General features: G+C 40.7%; 2 protein-coding genes across 6 annotated transcripts in view; one reads left to right on the top strand and one right to left on the bottom strand.

Moving 5' to 3' along the window:
* Positions 1-7,743, top strand: part of STRN (striatin) — a 57,233-nt gene extending 49,490 nt beyond the window's left edge. For all 3 annotated transcript variants that reach the window (XM_081188074.1, XM_081188076.1, XM_081188075.1), the window contains 2 exons: positions 627-713; positions 803-7,743. In XM_081188074.1, the coding sequence (XP_081044200.1) occupies positions 627-713; positions 803-972 (257 nt within the window). In that variant the 3' untranslated portion in view covers positions 973-7,743. The remainder of the gene's footprint in view (positions 1-626; positions 714-802) is intronic.
* The window catches only part of VIT (vitrin), a 37,307-nt gene continuing 24,736 nt past the window's right edge, over positions 7,384-19,954 (bottom strand). For all 3 annotated transcript variants that reach the window (XM_081188082.1, XM_081188084.1, XM_081188083.1), the window contains 5 exons: positions 16,087-16,234; positions 15,307-15,410; positions 14,087-14,313; positions 12,232-12,745; positions 7,384-11,654 (listed from right to left, as the gene is read on the bottom strand). In XM_081188082.1, the coding sequence (XP_081044208.1) occupies positions 11,476-11,654; positions 12,232-12,745; positions 14,087-14,313; positions 15,307-15,410; positions 16,087-16,234 (1,172 nt within the window). In that variant the 3' untranslated portion in view covers positions 7,384-11,475. The remainder of the gene's footprint in view (positions 11,655-12,231; positions 12,746-14,086; positions 14,314-15,306; positions 15,411-16,086; positions 16,235-19,954) is intronic.

The following is a 19,954-nucleotide window of genomic DNA, read 5'->3' as shown; positions in this document are numbered from 1 at the left end:
ACAACCTGTTCCATCCCTGATTGACTGGGCAAAGTAGGGAAGTGGGATGCAGAGCAGCAACAATCTGTGTGGCAGCTGTAAGGAAGATGCCTGCTTATTTCCGTGGGAGCTAATGAGTAAAAACCTGTCTAGGTTGTACCTAATGCTGCAGGAGCAGAGTTCAACTCATTTCCACTCTTGCCCCTAAAATCTGCTCCAGGCCCCTGGAGCTGATTCTGAGGGTGTGCAGGGGGCTGGAAGGGACAAGAGAGGAACACATGCATGCACAAAAATATGTGCAAGCGGAGCTGCAGTGTTGGGTAGAGCCCTTTGGAATGTTTTTTTTTTTAGTGTGAAAGTGAATGCTTCTTTCACTTTTTTAACTGCGGGAAGGGACCTGAACCAGGTACCAGGTTTGGGAAGCAGAGCTCTAGGAAGTAACCGAGAAAGTGAAAGTGACCAGCACAGAGACACAGTCAGGTGATCACTTTCCAAAGGGAAGGGGGCTATGCTCATATTCAAAGATCCTCTGTTTCAATGAGAATAGTTGCTAGTATGCTTGATATCAGTATCATTTCCCATAAGTTCTGTTAAAGCTTTGTTAAAGCTCTGACAATTTTTTTTTTTTAATTTCTTTAATTTCAAAGGAAAATTGATCCATTCCATGGTGGCCCACTTGGATGCAGTCACAAGTCTCGCTGTTGATCCTAATGGCTTGTACTTGATGTCCGGCAGTAAGTACATCCCATATCCCCTCTTAATCTACTCTTAATTAAACGTAACTGCAAATCTAAATGTTTTTCCTCTTCTTTGCCTAACCTAGGCCACGACTGTTCAATACGCTTATGGAACCTTGAAAGCAAGACCTGCATTCAGGAGTTTACGGCTCATCGCAAGAAACACGACGAATCCATTCATGACGTAGCATTCCATCCCTCGAAATGTTATATCGCCAGTGCTGGAGCAGATGCGCTTGCTAAAGTCTTTGTATGACGCAATATTTCTCTTCCTCTCTAGCTGCCGTGTGTGTATATATATATGTGTATATATATATATATATATATATATATACACAACAAGCTGTACAAATGACAAGGGCAAGAGCCTCCTCTTCATGCCCTTTAATTCAGTGAATGTTAGCAAATGGTCTAGGGTTATATTTCTTTCTTTTCTTTCAGGGTGCTCTTTTCTAAATTAGGGGGTTCCTTGGGTTATATGAGCTCAGCTAGTGCTGAGAGCTGGGAAACCCTCTGTTTCAAATGGTCCATACAGAAGAACCGTTTTTATTTTTGAAGGTGTCAGTATTTGTCCAGGCCGGCCTTGGGCAAAATGAGATCCTCTGTAAACAATATGTGCAGTCCAGTGTGGGCAATAAGGAAGCAGAAAACTCAATTTCTGTAGGATGTGGGTAGATAGAAACTTTTCTGCCTGCTTTTTCTCCTCGAGAATATTTCCCATATATTTCTGTAAAATCAGCCTGAACTTGGTGATGTAACTCTTAGAAGTATAATATAAATATTATTTCTTCTCCTTTTTTTTTTACGTGTTGTACGGTTGAATGATGTACAGGAGAATAAGGCTTGGTTTTGTCTCAGCCTGCTGGCTGTTACATTAGGTGGATTGGGTTTAAGCATCAAATATTAATGCAGTTTCCCTAAATTGTATTAAAGCAGATATTAACAAATGCTTTAAAATGTATGTTTTATTTTAAGCCTTTGAAAGAATTTGTTAACAAGTGACTGGCACCACAGTTTACAACAGGGATGAGGCTTAATTCAGATGTTGATGACTCTTCCATTCATAGCTGAGCTCAGTAAAATTATGAAACTCTTCCCTTTTCAATAAACAAGAAATGATATCTGTGTTGGCTTTAATAGGCCTTACTGTTGAAATGCATGTTAATGGCATCCTAATAATTTTCATTATCTTGAATAAACCTGCTTGGATACCCCTCCCCTCTCCAAATCTTACTCACACACTCATGCATAGAAGTGACCTCTCTGTGATTCAGTCTTTGGCTGCTAAGAATAGTGTGTTTATATATCTAGTGAGAGAGTTATTTAATCAACCATGCGGGTGGGGCCTGTCTGGAGGAGATTTTCTGCTTGGTACTCACCCTTGTAATAGGGTGGTGATTGGCAGGAAAAGGGTGTAGAGTTGGCCAACGTGGTTGCCAAATTCACATCCTCCACAGCAGCAGGAAGCTGTTTTCATGGGGTGTGGGTGTGTAGAGCAGCCTTCACCAATTTGGTGCCCTCCAGATATTTGAACTACAATTCCCAACTGCCCCAGCTGACACAATGGGTTGGAATTGGTTTTTGGAAGAATTTGGAATTCATAAAAATATGCCTTCATTTTTTGGGAATAACTACCACACAATCCAGAAAAGAAACCATTTATTCTCTGTCATTGCATTACCAGCCTTAGGTTTGAACATGTTTTCTGCATTTGGTACTAAAAATATGTGGCATACCTATTTGTAGAAGTTTCCACTCTTGCAGATTCTGATGTGCAACATGTTTCCCTTTAATGGAATCAAAAAAATTACCAATATATCTCAGAATGTTCAGCGTTCGTTAAACCTCAATTTTGAGTCAAAGCAGAAAGACCAACTGCATCAAACATACTTATCGATATGTGACTTCTGTGTATGTATCCCTTCTCTCTGTGATCTTATTTTTAAAAGGATATTGCAAAGATTTATTTAGAAAAATACATAAAGTTGTGTATATTGTGTGTGTACATATATATATATAGATATATATATAGAAAGAGAAATTGTAAACAGTATGTATTAAATGTGTCTTAAGGGAAGATTCTATGGGTAATTTTAATGTTTTAGTATTAAAAATTCTCCAGACTTTGTTGCGTACAAAGGATAAAAGGTATGGTTATTGTGCTTTTTGCTTAAGCAATATAATACATAGTTGCTGATGTTTAAATTGCTGTACATACAACTAATAGACCAGCATGCTTGTTTTGGAGACTCCCATTTTGATTAAATTATGAATGTAAGAAAAAAGTTGCTATTCAAATGTGGATTGGAAGTTGTTCAGTCCTGCTTAGTGAATTCCTGATCCAAGTGAAGCAACTTTGAAAACAGGCAAATAACTAGAGGCTGAGGTGCCTTTTGACAAACAAAAAATGTAGCCTTACCACGAGGTTGTGGACTCTGTATTTGTGTTCTTCTCTAGACTCTGTTAGTGTCTGTCAGTCTTCTCTGCTTGTGTACTATAGACTGCATTGTACTGTGCACAAATATTATAACTTCTTCAAGATGCTATCTTCAGTTAGAGATGAAAAAGACCCTTTCTAACCTTGACTGACCTATTCTGTTTACCTGCAAGTATTGGGTTGCACTACCATTGTGGATTTATAAGCATTTGGTTAACCTCCAGACCACATTCTTTCCTTTCCCCTTTTGCCTTTACATGACCCTGTTGCAGCTGGCCAGGTGAGCTGCCTTCATTCGAATGTTAAGATCATGTCCAGTGATATCAAAGTTCTGCCTGTGGGTTTGATCTCTGAGGAACCGTTGTATATATATCTGTTATCTGATGCTGTGATCGTTGAGCGGTGAACCTGCATGCATGAGCTTAATTCTAGAAGAAACTTGTGAACCAACAATGCACAGGTACCTTCTCTGATTTGTTACAAGAACACACCATAGCGTAACTTCCCCTCCCTTTCCTCCTTCCCTTGTAAACAAGGGGAGGAAATTAGAGTCTTAACAAAGCACAATTTTCCATTTTCCCCCCTGGATATGAGAAACACTGGTTTGTTCAAAACATGGATGCTTTGCAAGCCAGGATCAGAGCCATAGTTGGATGAAACAGTTTGTTATAAATCACAAACGGATGCTTAAAATATTCCCACACATATGTGGGTGGGTGGGAAGAAAACAGTGCTTCATCCCAAGGCCCACCCATTGCAGCACATTCTCATAACAACTGGGCATAGTTGATTTTTGTCAGAGTCTTACATGTGTGTGCAAGTGTATGGTTAATGTAACCCTCCTGAGGTTGGTGGACTACAACTCCCATCATCCCTGACCATTGGCTGGAATTGTTGGGAGTCAGGAGTTCAACAACATCTGGAAGGCTAGTAGTTGGCCACCCCTGATTTAGATACAGCGAAAAATGTAGGAAAATGCTGAAGTTTAAAAACATAAGAAGCACTACACAGGTATGTGGTATAGTCCTTCTGGTTATGTATCTTTTCAGAATGAAAGTAGGAAACTGAATATTTCAGTGTTACCCCACGTAAAGAAACCCTGCAAGTAGAAATATTCAAGAATAAGGCTGGACTACAACTCTTCTTGAGACCTAGAGTTTCCACAGGCAGGGATGCTGCTCTTATGCTTCGATTGACCTTAAGATCTTTAACCAAAGCAGAGCTACTTAAGTAATAATCTCTCCAGTTTCTCCATTAGGATATCCTCATATTGAATTCTCTGTATGGAAGCCTCATACATACTTTAATTTATACAGACACTATGTATTTCTCTAATTCAGATGCAAATGACTTTGAAGTCAAATGTATTAAAGATTGAACAGTTTACCTTCATAGTTGCCATATTAAGACAAATCTTACATGGTTTACTTTTAGAGCCTAAGCACCTTTTTGGAACCCTTGCTTAGAAACTGCGTTGCAATGAATTTGACAGGTTGTGAGCTTAGAACAGAGTTATCTCAGAGCTGGGAGCCCAAGCAGCCCCTACAATCCTCGCTCCCTGGTCATGGGAACTCTCCCCAGCTCTCGCTCCTCCTGCTTTGCCTAGCAGGAACATGTGCTTGAACTCTGATAATGCCTCTTTCTTTTCTGGATGCAGGATGTAGAGGAGGGTGAGGTAAAATTAACCTTTGATGAAATTTACCTTTGTTGCTCCTTCCACTTTTATCTCTGGCCCTGCACACCACTGGCGTGTTGCTCGGAAGAGCTGCACAAGTTCCCCCGTCCCTGACGTAGAGTATATTCAGTGGAGTGCACCTCCAGGGGTGAAGTCAAACCACTGCAATAGCAGGACTGAAGCGACCTCCCTAGGGCACAAGCCTGGGCTGCCCAGAAAACAAGACACCCCCCTCGGCGTTGCTGATACGGTCCAAAGGAAGACAGAGCAATACATTTGGCCTAAGCAGTGATGAAAATGTTGGATGATTCAGTAGTCTCGGGGGGGGGGGGGAGAGCAGTTTTAAAAATCAGAATCTTCTGCAGCATAGTGAATGCCAGAATATTTTAAAAGTTCAATTTCCCCCAATAAGCTTTTAATGCATAGATTGATAAATTCACACTGCAGTTGATCAGAAGATACGCTTTCTGCTGTTCATGTATTGGATACACACTGAAGTTTACATAGAACTTAAGTGTTTCAGAATTGCCTTAGGTTCTGATTGGACAAGGTCTGAGAATTGTAACTTTTTTGCACTCAGTTTGAATGGAGAGATCCTAATTTGATGTGAGTTCTGCGGCATATTTGTCCCAGTACTCAGAAAAGTTACACAGCTTTTTGCCAAGTAAAACACACCATTGCTTACATGGATAACTTAATGAAAACCAACCAAATTATATAAGGAATAATTGGAGGTTTCAGACTGAACCATTTTTCTTGCTCCTTTTGGAACTGGTGTTCCAATATAAGTTGGCTTCTAGGTGGACACCTTCCAAAATATTCCCTGCGATAGTCAGATGACCATGATAAACACAGATTTTAGTGCCACAGCATCTGTGCCATTTTATATAAAGTACAGGACAGCTTTTGAAACCAGACAAAATACGTAACATCTTGTAACTGGGGAGCCCAAATTAACTGAAAGGGTCTCTTGTACTGTGTTCTTGGCTTTCTGAAACTCTGCAAGCTGAAAACACAGATTGACAACAATATTTCACAGTAATGTGCGCTGGGCAGGTTTACCAATAGCAGTTCTTTTGAAGGGAAAGGAAACTATATTAGAATACTTTGTCTTACTGACTAAACTTATTGCGGAGGTGGGCTAGTTCTGCATGTTGCTCCATGCAACTCTGGAGCCAACACATTGTATTTTAGACTGAAAACTTGTATTAATCTTTGTTTTATATATTGCGAGATCATCTCCATTTCTTTTAATAATCTAGTTTGTATTTTCCGCATGTTGGCCAGCTATTTTCTTTTTATACATGCCTCCATGCTAGATGTTAGCAAAATTGCTAGGCCACCACTGGCTTTTGTTCTCCTGCAGTGGTTTTTCCTACTCTTCCAAACACTAAAGAAACTTGAATTTAAATAATTTTGATTTTTACTGCTTGTTCTTTAAACACTTGTCTCATTCTCATCTTTAAAGTAAAGGCTACTGATGGTAGCCTGGAAGTGCAAGGTGTGTTCTTCATTCCTGACAAGGTAACTGTACCTTGCTTCCATTGCTTAAATACAGTTGAACTTAAATCGGAACCAATTTTGAAAAGGGATGTGGAAACTTAACGGAAGTAGCCATCCTTCTGCACTTGCACAGTTTTTTGTTTCAAGGGAATGTTCCAACTGGTTACTAGGGATCATAACATTTGACGCTTTTATCATGTTGGGAATAGCAGCAAGATAGATGTGTATATGGGAATAGCTGAAATATGAATAGGCTACAGAATGCATGTGTGGAGTGGATTAAATTAGGACCAGTGTGAGGTGTGTACTATCCATTTTCTGATGCATGAATGGTCAGTTGCACCACAGAGTATGGCTGGTTGCTTAGTCTAGTCAATCTTTCCAAGAACAGTCATGCTCACCTGTCCTCATGGTTTCTGTCTTTATCATGGGTAATAGATAGCATATTGTTCATAGATGAACCGAGAATAGTTCTTGTAGTAAAAGATGGAGGGATGCTCCTCAACGAGCATGTGACAGTACTCCTTGGTTAAATACAATCAGCCTTTTTGCTTGTATACAGAATAGTCATTTTGGTGGAAAATCTCTACAGTGCAATCGTATGCATGCATACTCAGAGGTAAGCCCCACTGCGCTCAAAGGGGCTTACTCCCAAGTCAGTAAATATAGGATTGATACCTTAGTATTGATGTGGAAGTTTTAATGTTACAATGTGATATATTGATTCTTCCAAATTTTGACCAACATAAGTTATCTAGGGGTGTGAATCAGTGTGCCCTTGTTTTCATTGCTTTAGGAAGATTGAGCATTAATGGGGAAAGCAGTGTCGGTAGTACAGTTTAGGCACAAAGTTCATACCAGAAAAAGACTCTTTGTACTCTAGAGTTGTCGCTTTCCTCTGAGAGACCATTATTTCATCCCCAAAAGTTCAAAAATATTTAGCAGCAGAGTAATGTGTGTCTGAAGAACCATTTTCAATATTTCGCCATTTTTCTCAAAACCAGATAAGTTGCAAAAGCATCAATAGTACCTGGTTTTTGTTTGTTTTTCAGTCTTTTAATATTTAACTGCCTTTAAAAGTAAAGAACAGCAAAGCAGTTTGTGGAAGATTTTGAGTAAATTTGTTCTGGAGGTTGAGAAAGTTGTTCTCATTATTAAATACAAAAATAACTTCTGTTAATACCTCACGTAAATGAGGCAATGCTGAGGTACTAATAAAGGCAGTGGCACTGAAGAGTTGCAAAGTGAATTTCTGTGTACAGTACCTGCATTCTATGTTGAGTAAAATCAAATGGACCTTCCTGAAGTAACACTATACAGAGCAGCTTTACTAAATATTACCGCAGCAAATAAATGTCCTTTGTACTATGTATTTATGTAAATTGGGTGCTAATAAATACTATTTTTCAACATCTTTGTGTGTGTTCTAAATGTATATTACAGTTTATGGAACCTCTCCAAAAATACAAGCCATAGGGTGAAAAAAGCCTCTTTATATGTCATCATTTGCTCCACAGACTTTATGAATTACATTTTTACTCAGAGGTAACCATGTTGGTCCACTGGAAAAGAAAAAAATCAAAAGCTGCCGTAGGGCAATTATTTCTTTGAATTCTTGTTTTTGTTTGTTTTTATGTTATTTTTATTTTATTGTTATGTTGTACACCACTTAGATTTTTTAAAACATTAAGCAGCTTATAAGCACTTTTAAATTTAAAAACCCTTTTAATCACTATCAAACAGAATATCTTAAAGTAGTAAGTATTTGAATTCTCCAGAACTCTTAATTAAGTTGGGTATTTGGCAGAACAAGGGATTATTCTTTAAAAAAAAAAAAAGTTATGCAGCATGCGTTATGCAGGCTAAATTAATTAAGGATCTGCTAAATACAAAACAGATTGCAGTTTGCATTGAGGGCTGCTGGATGAAAGTGTCAAAATGGTGGTTCTCCCTTAAAAAAAACACATGTTCTGCCTTGTCACAAGAGAAAACTGTGTGATGTAATAAGTAGACACTTCCATTCTCTTGGAATTAACTGCTAAAGTGGAAAATGCTGATGTTTGTAACTTGCCTGAGCCATCAACAAATAATGATAGCACATAGGAATATCTTGGGTTGTTCTATATTGCACTTTAATACTGAAGTGAATAGGATATTTCACACAGATTATGAAGTACAAATAATTTCTATTAGCCCTTTCCCTAATGCTTCATGCATGTGGACCATAAATACTGCAAGTAAACAAAGTACTGCTGAGAGTAAGCACATTTGAAGGCACTTTCATACACTGCACCATGTTAAGGCCCATGAAAAAATGTTGGGGTTGAATCCTGGCACACAAATAAGTTTGAGAATATGCTATTGGAATGCAGCCCCTAAACTCAGTGCAGGCTGGTTCAGCCATTACTTTAATCCCACTGTAAAACTTTCAGCACTAATGCAATGTAGAAAAACTCAGTGGTCCATCTAGTCAGATTTATAAGGCTATTTAAGAATGGACCAGTCCGGATGTTTGAGGAGGGTCCAAGCTTGGAATGGAACACATGCTTGACTTACTGAAAGTCTCCCTCCCATTTAGGATTTCCAGTAGTATTGCTGCGAAAGACCCTGGCGGCAACCCTGGAGAGCTTGGGAGAGCCAGACTGAGCAATATGAACCAATGAATCTGATGCAGCTTCTTATGTTCACAATCCTAGGAAGCAAAAAGGGTCTACTCATGCCTTCTTTACAAGGGAAAAAGTCCGTACGCAGGCTTTAGCTTCAGAAGTTAGAGGGGGGCGGGAGGTTTATTGGGTTTGTGTAAGCTTTCTTTTTCCTCCAAAGCAAATGAGATCTAGCACACCCTTTTTGTAGCTTTTATTGCAAAAGGGTACAGCAAGTTATTTTTTAAAAAGCTCTTTAATGTAGGTGCATGTGCAGAGAGGGGAAAGTTAAAATAATATTTACAAGCTCATGTTTCATCCACAAATCCTTTGCAAATGTTTGCATTCAGCTGCATTCTTTGCACTTGTCTTCATTGCGGAAGATGCGGAGAAATACCGTGTGGAAACTGACTTTTTCAGGGAGGCGAGGCAAATGATGATGATGAGATAAAGTTCTAAGTCCTAATGACGATTTAAAAATAAATCTCCAAGCCTGGATGGTGTAGACACCCAAGAGTTCTTAAAATAACTCAGATGCGATATTGCGGCTCTTATGTAATAATATGTAAGAGGCCTCTATACCTGAGAGCTGAGAAATAGGCAACACAGCACCACTTGGGGGGGAGGAAATCCAGGAATTTACAAGCCAAAAAACCGAACATCTGTTCTAGGAAAACTGATGAAAAACATGAAAGATACAACTAGCAGATACACAATTGGTAGGGAACCTTGGACCCTTCAGCTGTCGCTGAGCTTCATCTCCCATCAACCCCAACCAGCATGGTCAATACTCAAGGTTGACCATGTAGCTGTAGTCCATATGCAAAGCCAAATGCCCCTCAATACTGATATTTTGACTCACAACAAATTATTTAAAGGCTGAGTCCTGTCAACAAGCACATAGGTGTGATCCACTAGACAGTAAGCACCACAGTTGCCATGTATTTCAAAAAGTAAAATTTCTGGCACCTGCAAAGGTGTTGAGCTTTTTTCAGGAAGACCCCAAAATGGTTGGGCTTTTGGGGGAGAAACCTCCCCCCCCCAAAAAAATAGTCATTTTAAGCTTTTGGAGCTGCGGTGCATAAACACCTGGGTTTTCTCTGGCATTTTGCTGGCAAATTCCCCCCCGATGCCATTTTTACACCCGAAAACATGGATATGTCAGGAATTTTCCTGACATAGGAAGCCTAGTGAATGCTCAAGACTTTTTAAAAGATCGTAAGATCACTCTCCAAAGGCTCCTGAGTAAACTTAGCAGTCAGGGGTTAAGAGAACAAGCTCTCTTGTGGATCAGCAGCTGGTTAAAAAACAGGAAGCAGAGAGCAGGAATAAACATCTATTTGACATCTTATGCAACACACCAAAGGCCCACTTTGCTGATAAAACTATTCTTGGGCCTGAGTGCTAATAGCTGTATATTAAAATCAAAGAGAATTGACAGGGTCCGTTGCTTGTGACAGCAGTTGTAAAATCAGCAGAGGGCATTTGATGCTGATGTCCAGTGATAAATACTCTGGCTTATGGGAAATAGAATAAATAATAGATTGCCACTTTTGCTTTTTGTAATGCATCACAGCACCAACCCTAGAAGCATCTGTAAAAACTGCAGATTCCCTTAGGCTGAGGCTTGATTTTAGAATCTGAAGAGATGGAAGGAATATGATGTCACTGAACTAGGCATGTGGGAAGCTGCTCTCTGGACTCGTTTATGAAGACAGGAAGGAAACTGGTAGGAACCATATATATAATTTACTGCCTTGCTCTTTTGGTGCCAGGTTACAGACTCTGTCTGCCTGGCCTGCATTGCAACTAACTTCAGTTGAACGTTCTGTGATGTGTAATTAAACAATCTGTAAGCTTCAATTTTCCCCAAACTATTCTTTCAACACTTGTGCTGTTATGTCCAACAAAGCAATTGTGGACAGCTGGTGTGAGTGCCATACTCCATCTTTGTTGATACTGATTCCCCCCCCCCCGAACCAAATCCTGATCTGCCCTGCTTGTTGTAGTCTCTTGTCCTTTGCTTGCTTCCTGTCCTCATGTGTCTGCCAACAGATCTTAATTAAAGGCCGGGTTCCAAAGCGCCATGTAATATTTTAAAGCCAGCTGTTGGTTAGCCATTCTGCATCACTGGAGAGCTGAAATGGGGTGGTACCCAACAAATGCCATCTCTGGCATGCCCGCCAAGTCCAGTGCATCTGGGTTACAGCCTTAGACCTATTAGTTTCCTATTCTATGTGGAAGTTAACTCCAATCTATAGATTTGAGTCAAGTGAATTATCTAACCAAGGACTGTAGCCAGCTCCTCTACTGAATCAGTTTTGAAACCAGCAAGGGTGGGGGGAAGGGGATTGATCAGTCTACGCCCATTATTGCCATGCATGGAGAATAGAGCTGACATTGGCTCTTAGCCACAGATGCCTTTGAGCCTCCTGGCTGGCATTGCTTGCCAAACATTTTCTCATGTAGTGATGCAGTGTTTCCTGGAGCCTGCTGCTGATTTCAGTTCCGTGGTTGTGAATTAAACTCGGTACAAATATTCTGGATGATCCTAGGAACAAATCTGTAGAGGCTGTCAAACTCGTCCACAAAGAAGGAGTGTTCTTTGTCGGGGTCAGTAGCAATGGCTTCCAGCTCGTCTTGGGCAGCCCATGCAATTCCTACTGAATAGGCTATGACTCCTGAAGTGAGAAACATGAGTACATAATGAGGTTAATGCCTTATTTGAAACAATATTGCATTCAAAGTAATATCCATATAAGGGCCCAAAAATATTATCAGAAGTGGTGAGGTGTTTAAACTTAAATAAATGAGGCATTCCAATCCCCAGACTTGTTGTTCCCCATTGTCTTGTTGAATGACTCATACTTGTCCTTCCTGTGTTTCAAAAATTGAAAGGCTTAATGTTCACCAAGAATATACAAATACACTACTTTTTATTATTATACCAAACTTGGACTTCTGGCTTGCAAAACTTAGATGCCATACTCTAGATCCAGAGCCCCATTGTTTGGGTGCTTTATGCAAAGCTTTATTTTTAAAATAAATGAGGGGTTCTGGCGTAGATGGGCCTTGGTCTGATGGAACAGGACTCTTCTGTTCTTCAGTATTTTCCAGATGTTGCAGGACTCCAAATCCCATCACCTCCAGCCAGTATAAGCTATGGTTGGGAATGATGGGAGCTGTAGTTCTGTGACTTCTGGAGGGCTACAGGCTGCCTACCCCTAAAATAGGTGTTTATAGGGTCTTCTGGCTTACCATTCTGATGTGCCGCTGCAGCTGGCCCCCGGACATCATCGTATGATCTGCCATCTGTAATAAGAATCATTATCTTCCTCTTGTTTGGTTTGGATTTGCTGAAGAGCTGTTCAAAGGCATAGTTGATGGCTGCTCCGGTGCTGGTTCCTCCGCTCCAATAGTTGATTCTCTTGATAGCGTTTAGGACATCCTGCTTCGTTCTGTGCTTGTCGAAGCCAAACTCCAGCCTCTGTTCGTAGGTGTACTGCACAGCTCCAATGCGGGTGTCTGTCTCGGAAATCTCGAATTCCTTGCTGATGTTAGCGACAAACTGGAGGAGGGTGCGGAAGTTGCCAGTGCCAACGCTGCTGGACCCGTCAATGACAAATCCAATATCCGCTGCATTCAGACAGGTCTTGCTGCATGCCAGGCGATCAGAGTCACAGACTCGCTTCACTAACTGCTGCACTACTTTGTGTAAGCTGAACCAACTGGGCACATTGATGGAATAGTACCCATTGGTCCTGCACACAGCCTGAAAGAGAGAAAACAAAAGCAATGAATTTCAAGAGCAGTTACAGCAAAATTCATGGAGGCAACTTATTACTGTCAGTCATTGATTTCACCTTACGATGGCTCTGTCCCTATGTATGAAACGTTTTTATGAGACAAACTGGTATTGCATCAAACTGGTAGAAAACACAGCTGAATAATACCCGCCCTTATCGTTTCTTAGATGTTGAGGTCTACATCCAGCTTAAAGGCAGCTAAATGGTAGACTGTTGCGTTTATACTTGCTAATCGAGTACCTGCCACATTGCAAAACTAGCATCTGAATTGACTCTACTTCTGTCAACAGGCTTAACATTCATTGCAGGCGTGTTTGCTCTCATGTCTTAAAGTTATTTCCATTTTCTAAGATACAGCTACCATTAAGTCACTATGTATGAACACAGGGCTTCTTGCCTCATTCTACTTTCCCAGTCTGGCAAGTGCACAGAGGCTTACTGTGGCTCTTCCCCCATTCAAACCTAAAGGAAATCGAGACCATCAGCCAGTCCAATTCAGTCTGGAGGCTTCCCAGGTTGAAGGCATTAAGGGGCTTTGAAGTTCATAGGAAATGTATTTCATGGCACAGACACAGTGGAAAGTGCACAAAATTATCTGAAAGGGTGTCCAGAGGGAGGGGGGGAAAGATGTATTCTGAAGGACAGTTCTCAAAGTCCACTTTGCTTCCTGAACTTGGGCTCATTTGCCAACCTTCCAGGAAAGACTACGTACATGCCAGACTAACACCACTCAGTTGAAGAGGCATTTTGTCATGAGTACCTGACCTATACTACATAGCTTGTGAGAGTAAGTTCTAACTGGAGAGTAAGTTCTAACTGAAGTGTATCCAGAACTTTTGTGTGTTTTGGAGGAAAACTGGAGGCAAGAGCACACAGCATTCAGTAAACATGATCTAACACTACACAACTTGATTGAGGCTTTGAAGTGAGTTGATTGCTTGAGTCTTGCAGTCTCACTTGCTGAACCTTCATAATCTGCCCTGTGTGACTCCACTGAAGAACTAAGCGTACATAGATGCATCCTGTTTATAACGGGGATCTTGTAAAACTTTGCCGTATTGAGTCTCAATATGGTGACTATTGTAGCATGTGAATATTTCAAAGAGAGAACTATATAGCTATAGCTGGACATTGCTGGAACAGAGTGGTAGCCAGTTTGCTCGCTCATACTTGTGGGTTTTTGGCCTGGCAAGGATGTCTCACTTTTATATTGACTTGCCTACATGTGATGAAGAGTTCAGATCCCACCTTTCATCAGAATCAAGAAATCTTGCCTCTTGCTTGATGGATCCCAATGTACCCCTTACCTTGTCCACAAAGTTTGTTTCAATAACATTCTGCTTTTCATTTTCATCTGGTCCTTCAATGGTGACAAAGAAAATGTTGATGCCGGATTCCCTTGCAAGCCGAGAGGCCTCTTCCACTTTATCTGTAGGCCACCCATCCACCATCACTATAGCAACGTTGGGTGCACTACCTCTGTTCCCATTAGCATCCTCAAAGAAGTTTTTGTTAACAAAGGACAGCGCTCTCCCTGCGTGAAGATTGGGTGAGGGGGAGTAAGAGTTGTAACTTGCTGAGCAAAACAATGAAAAGGAACGTTAAAATCTCTTAGAACCTGAGCTCCTTGCCATTTATATGATTGTTTTGCCTATTATTGTCTATAACTAACAACAGCAACTATAAAATTGAGGACAGGAGCAACAACAATTTGAGGATTCTCTCAAATCATCAGTGGCCCAGATCTAGTTACAGGCAACAATGCACATTCAATCTAAGTCGCTGGTTGAGGATACATTTTTCTGTCCACATGGAAATGGACATATATCCCCCCACCAGAGCCATGTGATGTCAAATGGTTGCCTCACATCCAAATGTGCATAACAAAGCTGATGCAAATCTCATTTGTGCATTCACATCCCACATCTGCATGCGATCCCTCATCCAATAATGGAACCTGCCGTGGAATCTTCTTGTATGTATGTGTCTTCCTTCCTTGCTTGCTTGGTCAAATGTGTCTCTAACTTCTGCCAGATATGTTTTAAAAGCCGAAAGAGGGAATAGATTTGCAATAAGGGATACTGAACTAAAGTCAGTGCTTTTTCGGGGGGGGGAGCAGGGGTACGCATACCCCTAAACATTTTGTAAATCTAAGTTTGGCCTCATTGAGAGGCAGTATTTCAATATGAGTAGGAAAATGGTAGTACCCCTAAACATTTTTTTAGAAAAAAAGCACTGACTAAGGTATTGGATATTTTACTTTCTGTTTGGAACTCTATGGTTGTTGGTGTCTCACCAATGTGCTATATTTGCACTGTGAAAGGGACAAGCTATTCAGAGAAAACTTTCAGATATTAAATCCTGATTCTCTGGAAGACAAAGTATTTTCCAAACTAAGGGAAGAGGAACCAGAAATGAGTGAGGACAGTTTGTGGTCTTGACCTCAATCTGCCTAGAACATCTAGCATACCAACATCTTTTGATTCTTAAACTGATTAGCTGTGGATGTATTGTGCAGGATACATACCAACATTGGACAATCCTCCTTTCTGTAGTATTTTCTCTATGGCATTTTGCAGATCCTTAGAGTTTGTATAGGTCTTCAAGTTAAATTCAGTTGAAGGGTCATCACTATTTGTAAAATGAAAACGGAGCAGTTTCGTTTTGTGTTATCCCCGGGAAAATAAGTTCATACACAATATGGCATTAACTCTTAACACATTAATGATACCAGTTGTAATTTATAGTAATTTCGCATGAATTTTTCCTGTGTTTTCATAGAAATGTGTAAACATGTCATATGTGAAACTTACATTTGTGGCTGCTTTTTTAAAATCAATTATTTGACAAAAAAAATATTTGTAGGTGGGGCAACTGCCCTTGATGGGTGAGGGGTGAGGAACCTGCAGTCTCCCCCAGTGTTGTTGGACTCACATAATCCCTGAAGTATGAGCTATTAGAGAGGTTCTCAAATGGTGGTCTACACACTCCATTCAAGTGATCTGCAGAAAGGTTGTGGAACAATCAAGAATCTCTATACTTGGAAATCTTTTTCTGACAATGGAGATTAAGACTGGATTTTGACCATGGTTGGATATATCAAATAAGCTAACAAGGTCCTAACTTAAGATATATGATTTTTATGATGCAGTGCTGGTGCAGTCTAGCAATGTGAGATACATATCTGTAGAACAAAAAAAAAGTGTATTAAGTAGTTTGCCACAAGAAGTTCCTGTGGTGTTGCCACAGACATGGAGATGGATGTTAGGCAGCATAGATGTTATGAAAATACATCATACTCTCTTACCCATACTGGATGATACCCATAAGAGGACCAGCTGGGCCCACATCCAGGGCTTGAGCAACATTTTTGAGGAACTGTTTTTGGATCTGAAAGCGGCGCTTGCCAATGCTCCAGCTGCCATCTATCAAGAAGGATAAATCAACTTTGCAATCTGAAAAAAGAATAGATTACAGTTAACTTGGGAGTTCCTTTTGCATATATTTTGTGTTTTTCCTGCATGACTACAAAAACACACCTCAAACCATGATAAGAGAGCATGTACTCAATCATTCACAGAATTTACCAAAGATTACAAAGCTTCACTTGACATAGATAACAATAACCCTACTTGGCAAGTAGAGAAGAACTAGTGTTTCTGTTTCTGCTCAGAAATAATTCTGTTTCTGTAAATGTCCCATCCACAGAGCTGGGGAAACTTCAGGATTGTTTAATCTACTTTTCTTCCCCCCACAACCCCCCCCCCAATTTTTACCAACCAGAATTTAGTATAAAGATATGCACATGAACATGGTGCCTTGGAGCACAGTCTGAGCTTTGAAATGTGTTTTTATTACCAGAACTGAACCAAGTTTACAGTTCTTAAACCTAAAAGTTCTCTTGTCTTGGTCCACTTACTTCATTTCAGCAGGCTAATCTAGGTGGGGAAGTTGTTTGGCTGTTTCTATGGTTTGACAATCAGAAGTCAGAAACCCTTGATGATCTACTGCAGACTGCATCCATATCTAACAATGGTTCCCAATCTGCCAAGGTTGCAGGTTTGATCCCTATATGGGACAACTGCAATATTGCTGCATTGCAAGGGGTTGGGCTAGATGATCCTCAGGGTTCCTTCCAACTCTATAATTCTATGATTCTTCCTTCCTTCTACAGTGGTGCCTCGCAAGACAAAAAACTTGCTAGACGAAAGGGTTTTGCGGTTTTTGAGCTGCTTCGCAAGACGAATTTCCCTATGGGCTTGCTTCGCAAGACGAAAACGTCTTGCAAGTTTGTTTCCTTTTTCTTAACACCCTTAATACCGTTGCGACTTGACTTCGAGGAGCAACTCATAGAATGCGGTGTGGTAGCCTTTTTTGAGGTTTTTGGTGATTTTTGAAGCTTTTCCAAAACTTTTCCGACACCGTGCTTCGCAAGACGAAAAATTCGCTAGACGAAAAAACTCGCGGAACGAATTAATTTTGTCTTGCGAGGCACCACTGTACTTCTGCTATCTCAGCTGATACAGGCCACCTTGAAATCACACAGACCTATGAAAGGAAAACTTAGCTCAGAAGACACTTTTAGGAGTCCCCACATACACTAAGAATACAGTCATATTATGCACACTTACCTGGGACTAAATCCCATTTGAACCTAATGAGGCCAACTTCTCAGAAGATGTATAAGAGGGTTGAGCTTCATGTGGGCTATTTGAATACATCAGGAGCAGTCATATTCAAATCATGTCATTAAATGATTGTGTAAGATTTGACAACTTTGCAAGACTTGGACTTCAGAGGCACTTGAGACAAGCAGTTATTTATATGTGACTCATGCGGACTGAGCTACTTCAGGATGGTGGTGTGAGGTTGAATAATTAGTTGTGTCTCTACAGAACAAACCCAAGCTAATAAACAACATTTTCCATGCGCCTATAAGATGAGTATATTGTGAGTTAGCAACAGAAGAATTTCCCCCTCTCTGCTAATTTTCTATATGCACTGTGTTCTACCCCCTCTCACCAAGTCTGAAGTGGTACAGTCCAGCAGCAGTCTTACCACATGAAAGTTTTACCACACTGAGTGCCTCTCTTTCCTTCCTGCATTTTAGTGTGCATTGTGGTTATATTCTCTATTCCTGCATTCTGACTTGTATAGCTATTTGGGGAAAAAACAAAAAACAAAACAACACCCCCCCCCCATACAAAAAGTGTTCTTTAATTAGTGCTGGAACAAAAAATCTCCTTCTTTATTGAAGTGGGAATTGCTATTTTGCCAGACATGGAAGTAATTCAAGGAATGATAATCTCCTTTGTGGCTTTCAGATCTGCCTCTCCAGTCTGGATATTTAAAAACTTGATTGTAGTCTTTTAAATGCACGTGTCCTCACTCATCTTGCTATTTTGGCTCGCAGAACAGTAGACAAACACCCAAAGCTAAAGCAACCTCTTCTCTCTATTTTTTTTTTTTTAAGTAACCAAATTTATTGATTCTGACCTGCAAGGAGTGTCTTCAAGAAATAGCAGTCTATTCTTCTTTTGCTCTAAGCTGCTGAGAAAATACTCATTTCCTTGAAAGGGATCAACATTTGGATAAGCTTAAATGGCAATTAATGGTTTTTGTTCCTAGTCAGGCTTCTTGTATGGTTTTCTTTGAAACTGCTCCCACCAAGACAGGTGTGCCAATAAAGGTATATTTCACTGAAGAGGTGCCAGGCTTGTAAAGATTCCCCATGCCCTTTACAAAACCCTTTGTGAGTGATCTTGTTCCGAGTGTGTTCCAACTTCCTTACTCCGAATCAGGATTTGTACTGTGTGCCGAGATTGTTCCTGGCTCCTGCATGGCATTCCTTTCATTACAAGATTGGCTCCAGAAGCATAAACCCCTGACAAAATCCAGCAATTATTTGTGGAGAACTGTGATAAAACCTGGTGAGGCGGATACACCCGCCTTGCTATTTTAGGAGGAAAATTAGCACTTTCCTGCAGCTATTTAAAGGTGATTCATAAATTTTGTCCCTGAGTAGCCATAATCTAAGATTGATATTGGTGGCATTAAGAGCAAGAATTAGGAGGGCAAGTTTTGCGAATGAAATTAATGCCTCTGGGGCAGGGAGAGAGGAGAACAGGGTGCTGGACCATTGGTCTGATGGAGAACTCAGTTCTGGCACCTCTCAGGTGGATGCCATTGCCATTCTAAGACAATGAGGGAGGCATTCATAGTGCGTTCTGGCACCTCTCTTTCTAGTAAAATGGCACTGTACTTATGATACCCTTGCATTCTGATTTGCCTTGCATCCACGCTTCCCTATACCAGGTAGCTTTCTCTCCAATTGTGTTTGTACTTTAAGATAGGAATGGGGAATCTGTGGCCCTCCAGATGCTGAATTCCAAATCGCATCACCTCCAACCAGCATAATCAATGTTCATGGATACTGGAACTGCAGTCCAACAACACAGCAGTTCAACCCCTAAGTTAGCATAAAGCATCACTTTAAATAGAATTCTATATTGGGTCAGAAAAAAGAAACCTTACTGTATAATCAGATATATAATGACTGCTCAGGAGCCCCTGATGGTTTTACCATGGCAACAGACCAAGGATAGGGGACCAGTGATCCTCTAGATCAGGGGTCAACAAAATTTTTCAGCGGGGGGGCCGGTCCACTGTCCCTCAGACCTTGGGGGGGGCGGACTATATTTTTTTTGGGGGGGGAGGAGAACGAATTCCTATGCTCCACATATAACCCAGAGATGCATTTTAAGTAAAAGCACACATTCTACTCATGTAAAAACACCAGGCAGGCCCCACAAATAACCCAGAGATGCATTTTAAATAAAAGGACACATTCTACTCATGTACAAAACATGCTGATTCCCGGACTGTCCGTGGGCCAGAATTCGAAAGCGATTGGGCCGGATCTGGCCCCCGGGCCATAGTTTGCCTACCTATGCTCCAGGACTAAAACCTTCTAGCTAAAAGGTTGGGTTGCCTGTTGAGCATGCTGTCTGGGGCTGAAAGGAGTAACACCCTGGGCTGCTTCACTGAATTTTTAGGCAAACTTTTGCAGCTCTTGCAAATGTGTGCCTCAAACATCCAGTTTATATTATCTTGAAAATCACAACTAGGTTAAACAGCAGCTCAGTCCACAGCAGTAAAAACCAATAACTAGTCCT

Source organism: Podarcis bocagei, assembly GCF_964188305.1.
Source record: "Podarcis bocagei genome assembly, chromosome: 3".
In the NCBI taxonomy this organism is placed as follows: domain Eukaryota; kingdom Metazoa; phylum Chordata; class Lepidosauria; order Squamata; family Lacertidae; genus Podarcis; species Podarcis bocagei.
The sequence above is the reverse complement of the archived record's forward strand: the minus strand, read 5'-3'. Positions and strand labels throughout refer to the sequence as shown.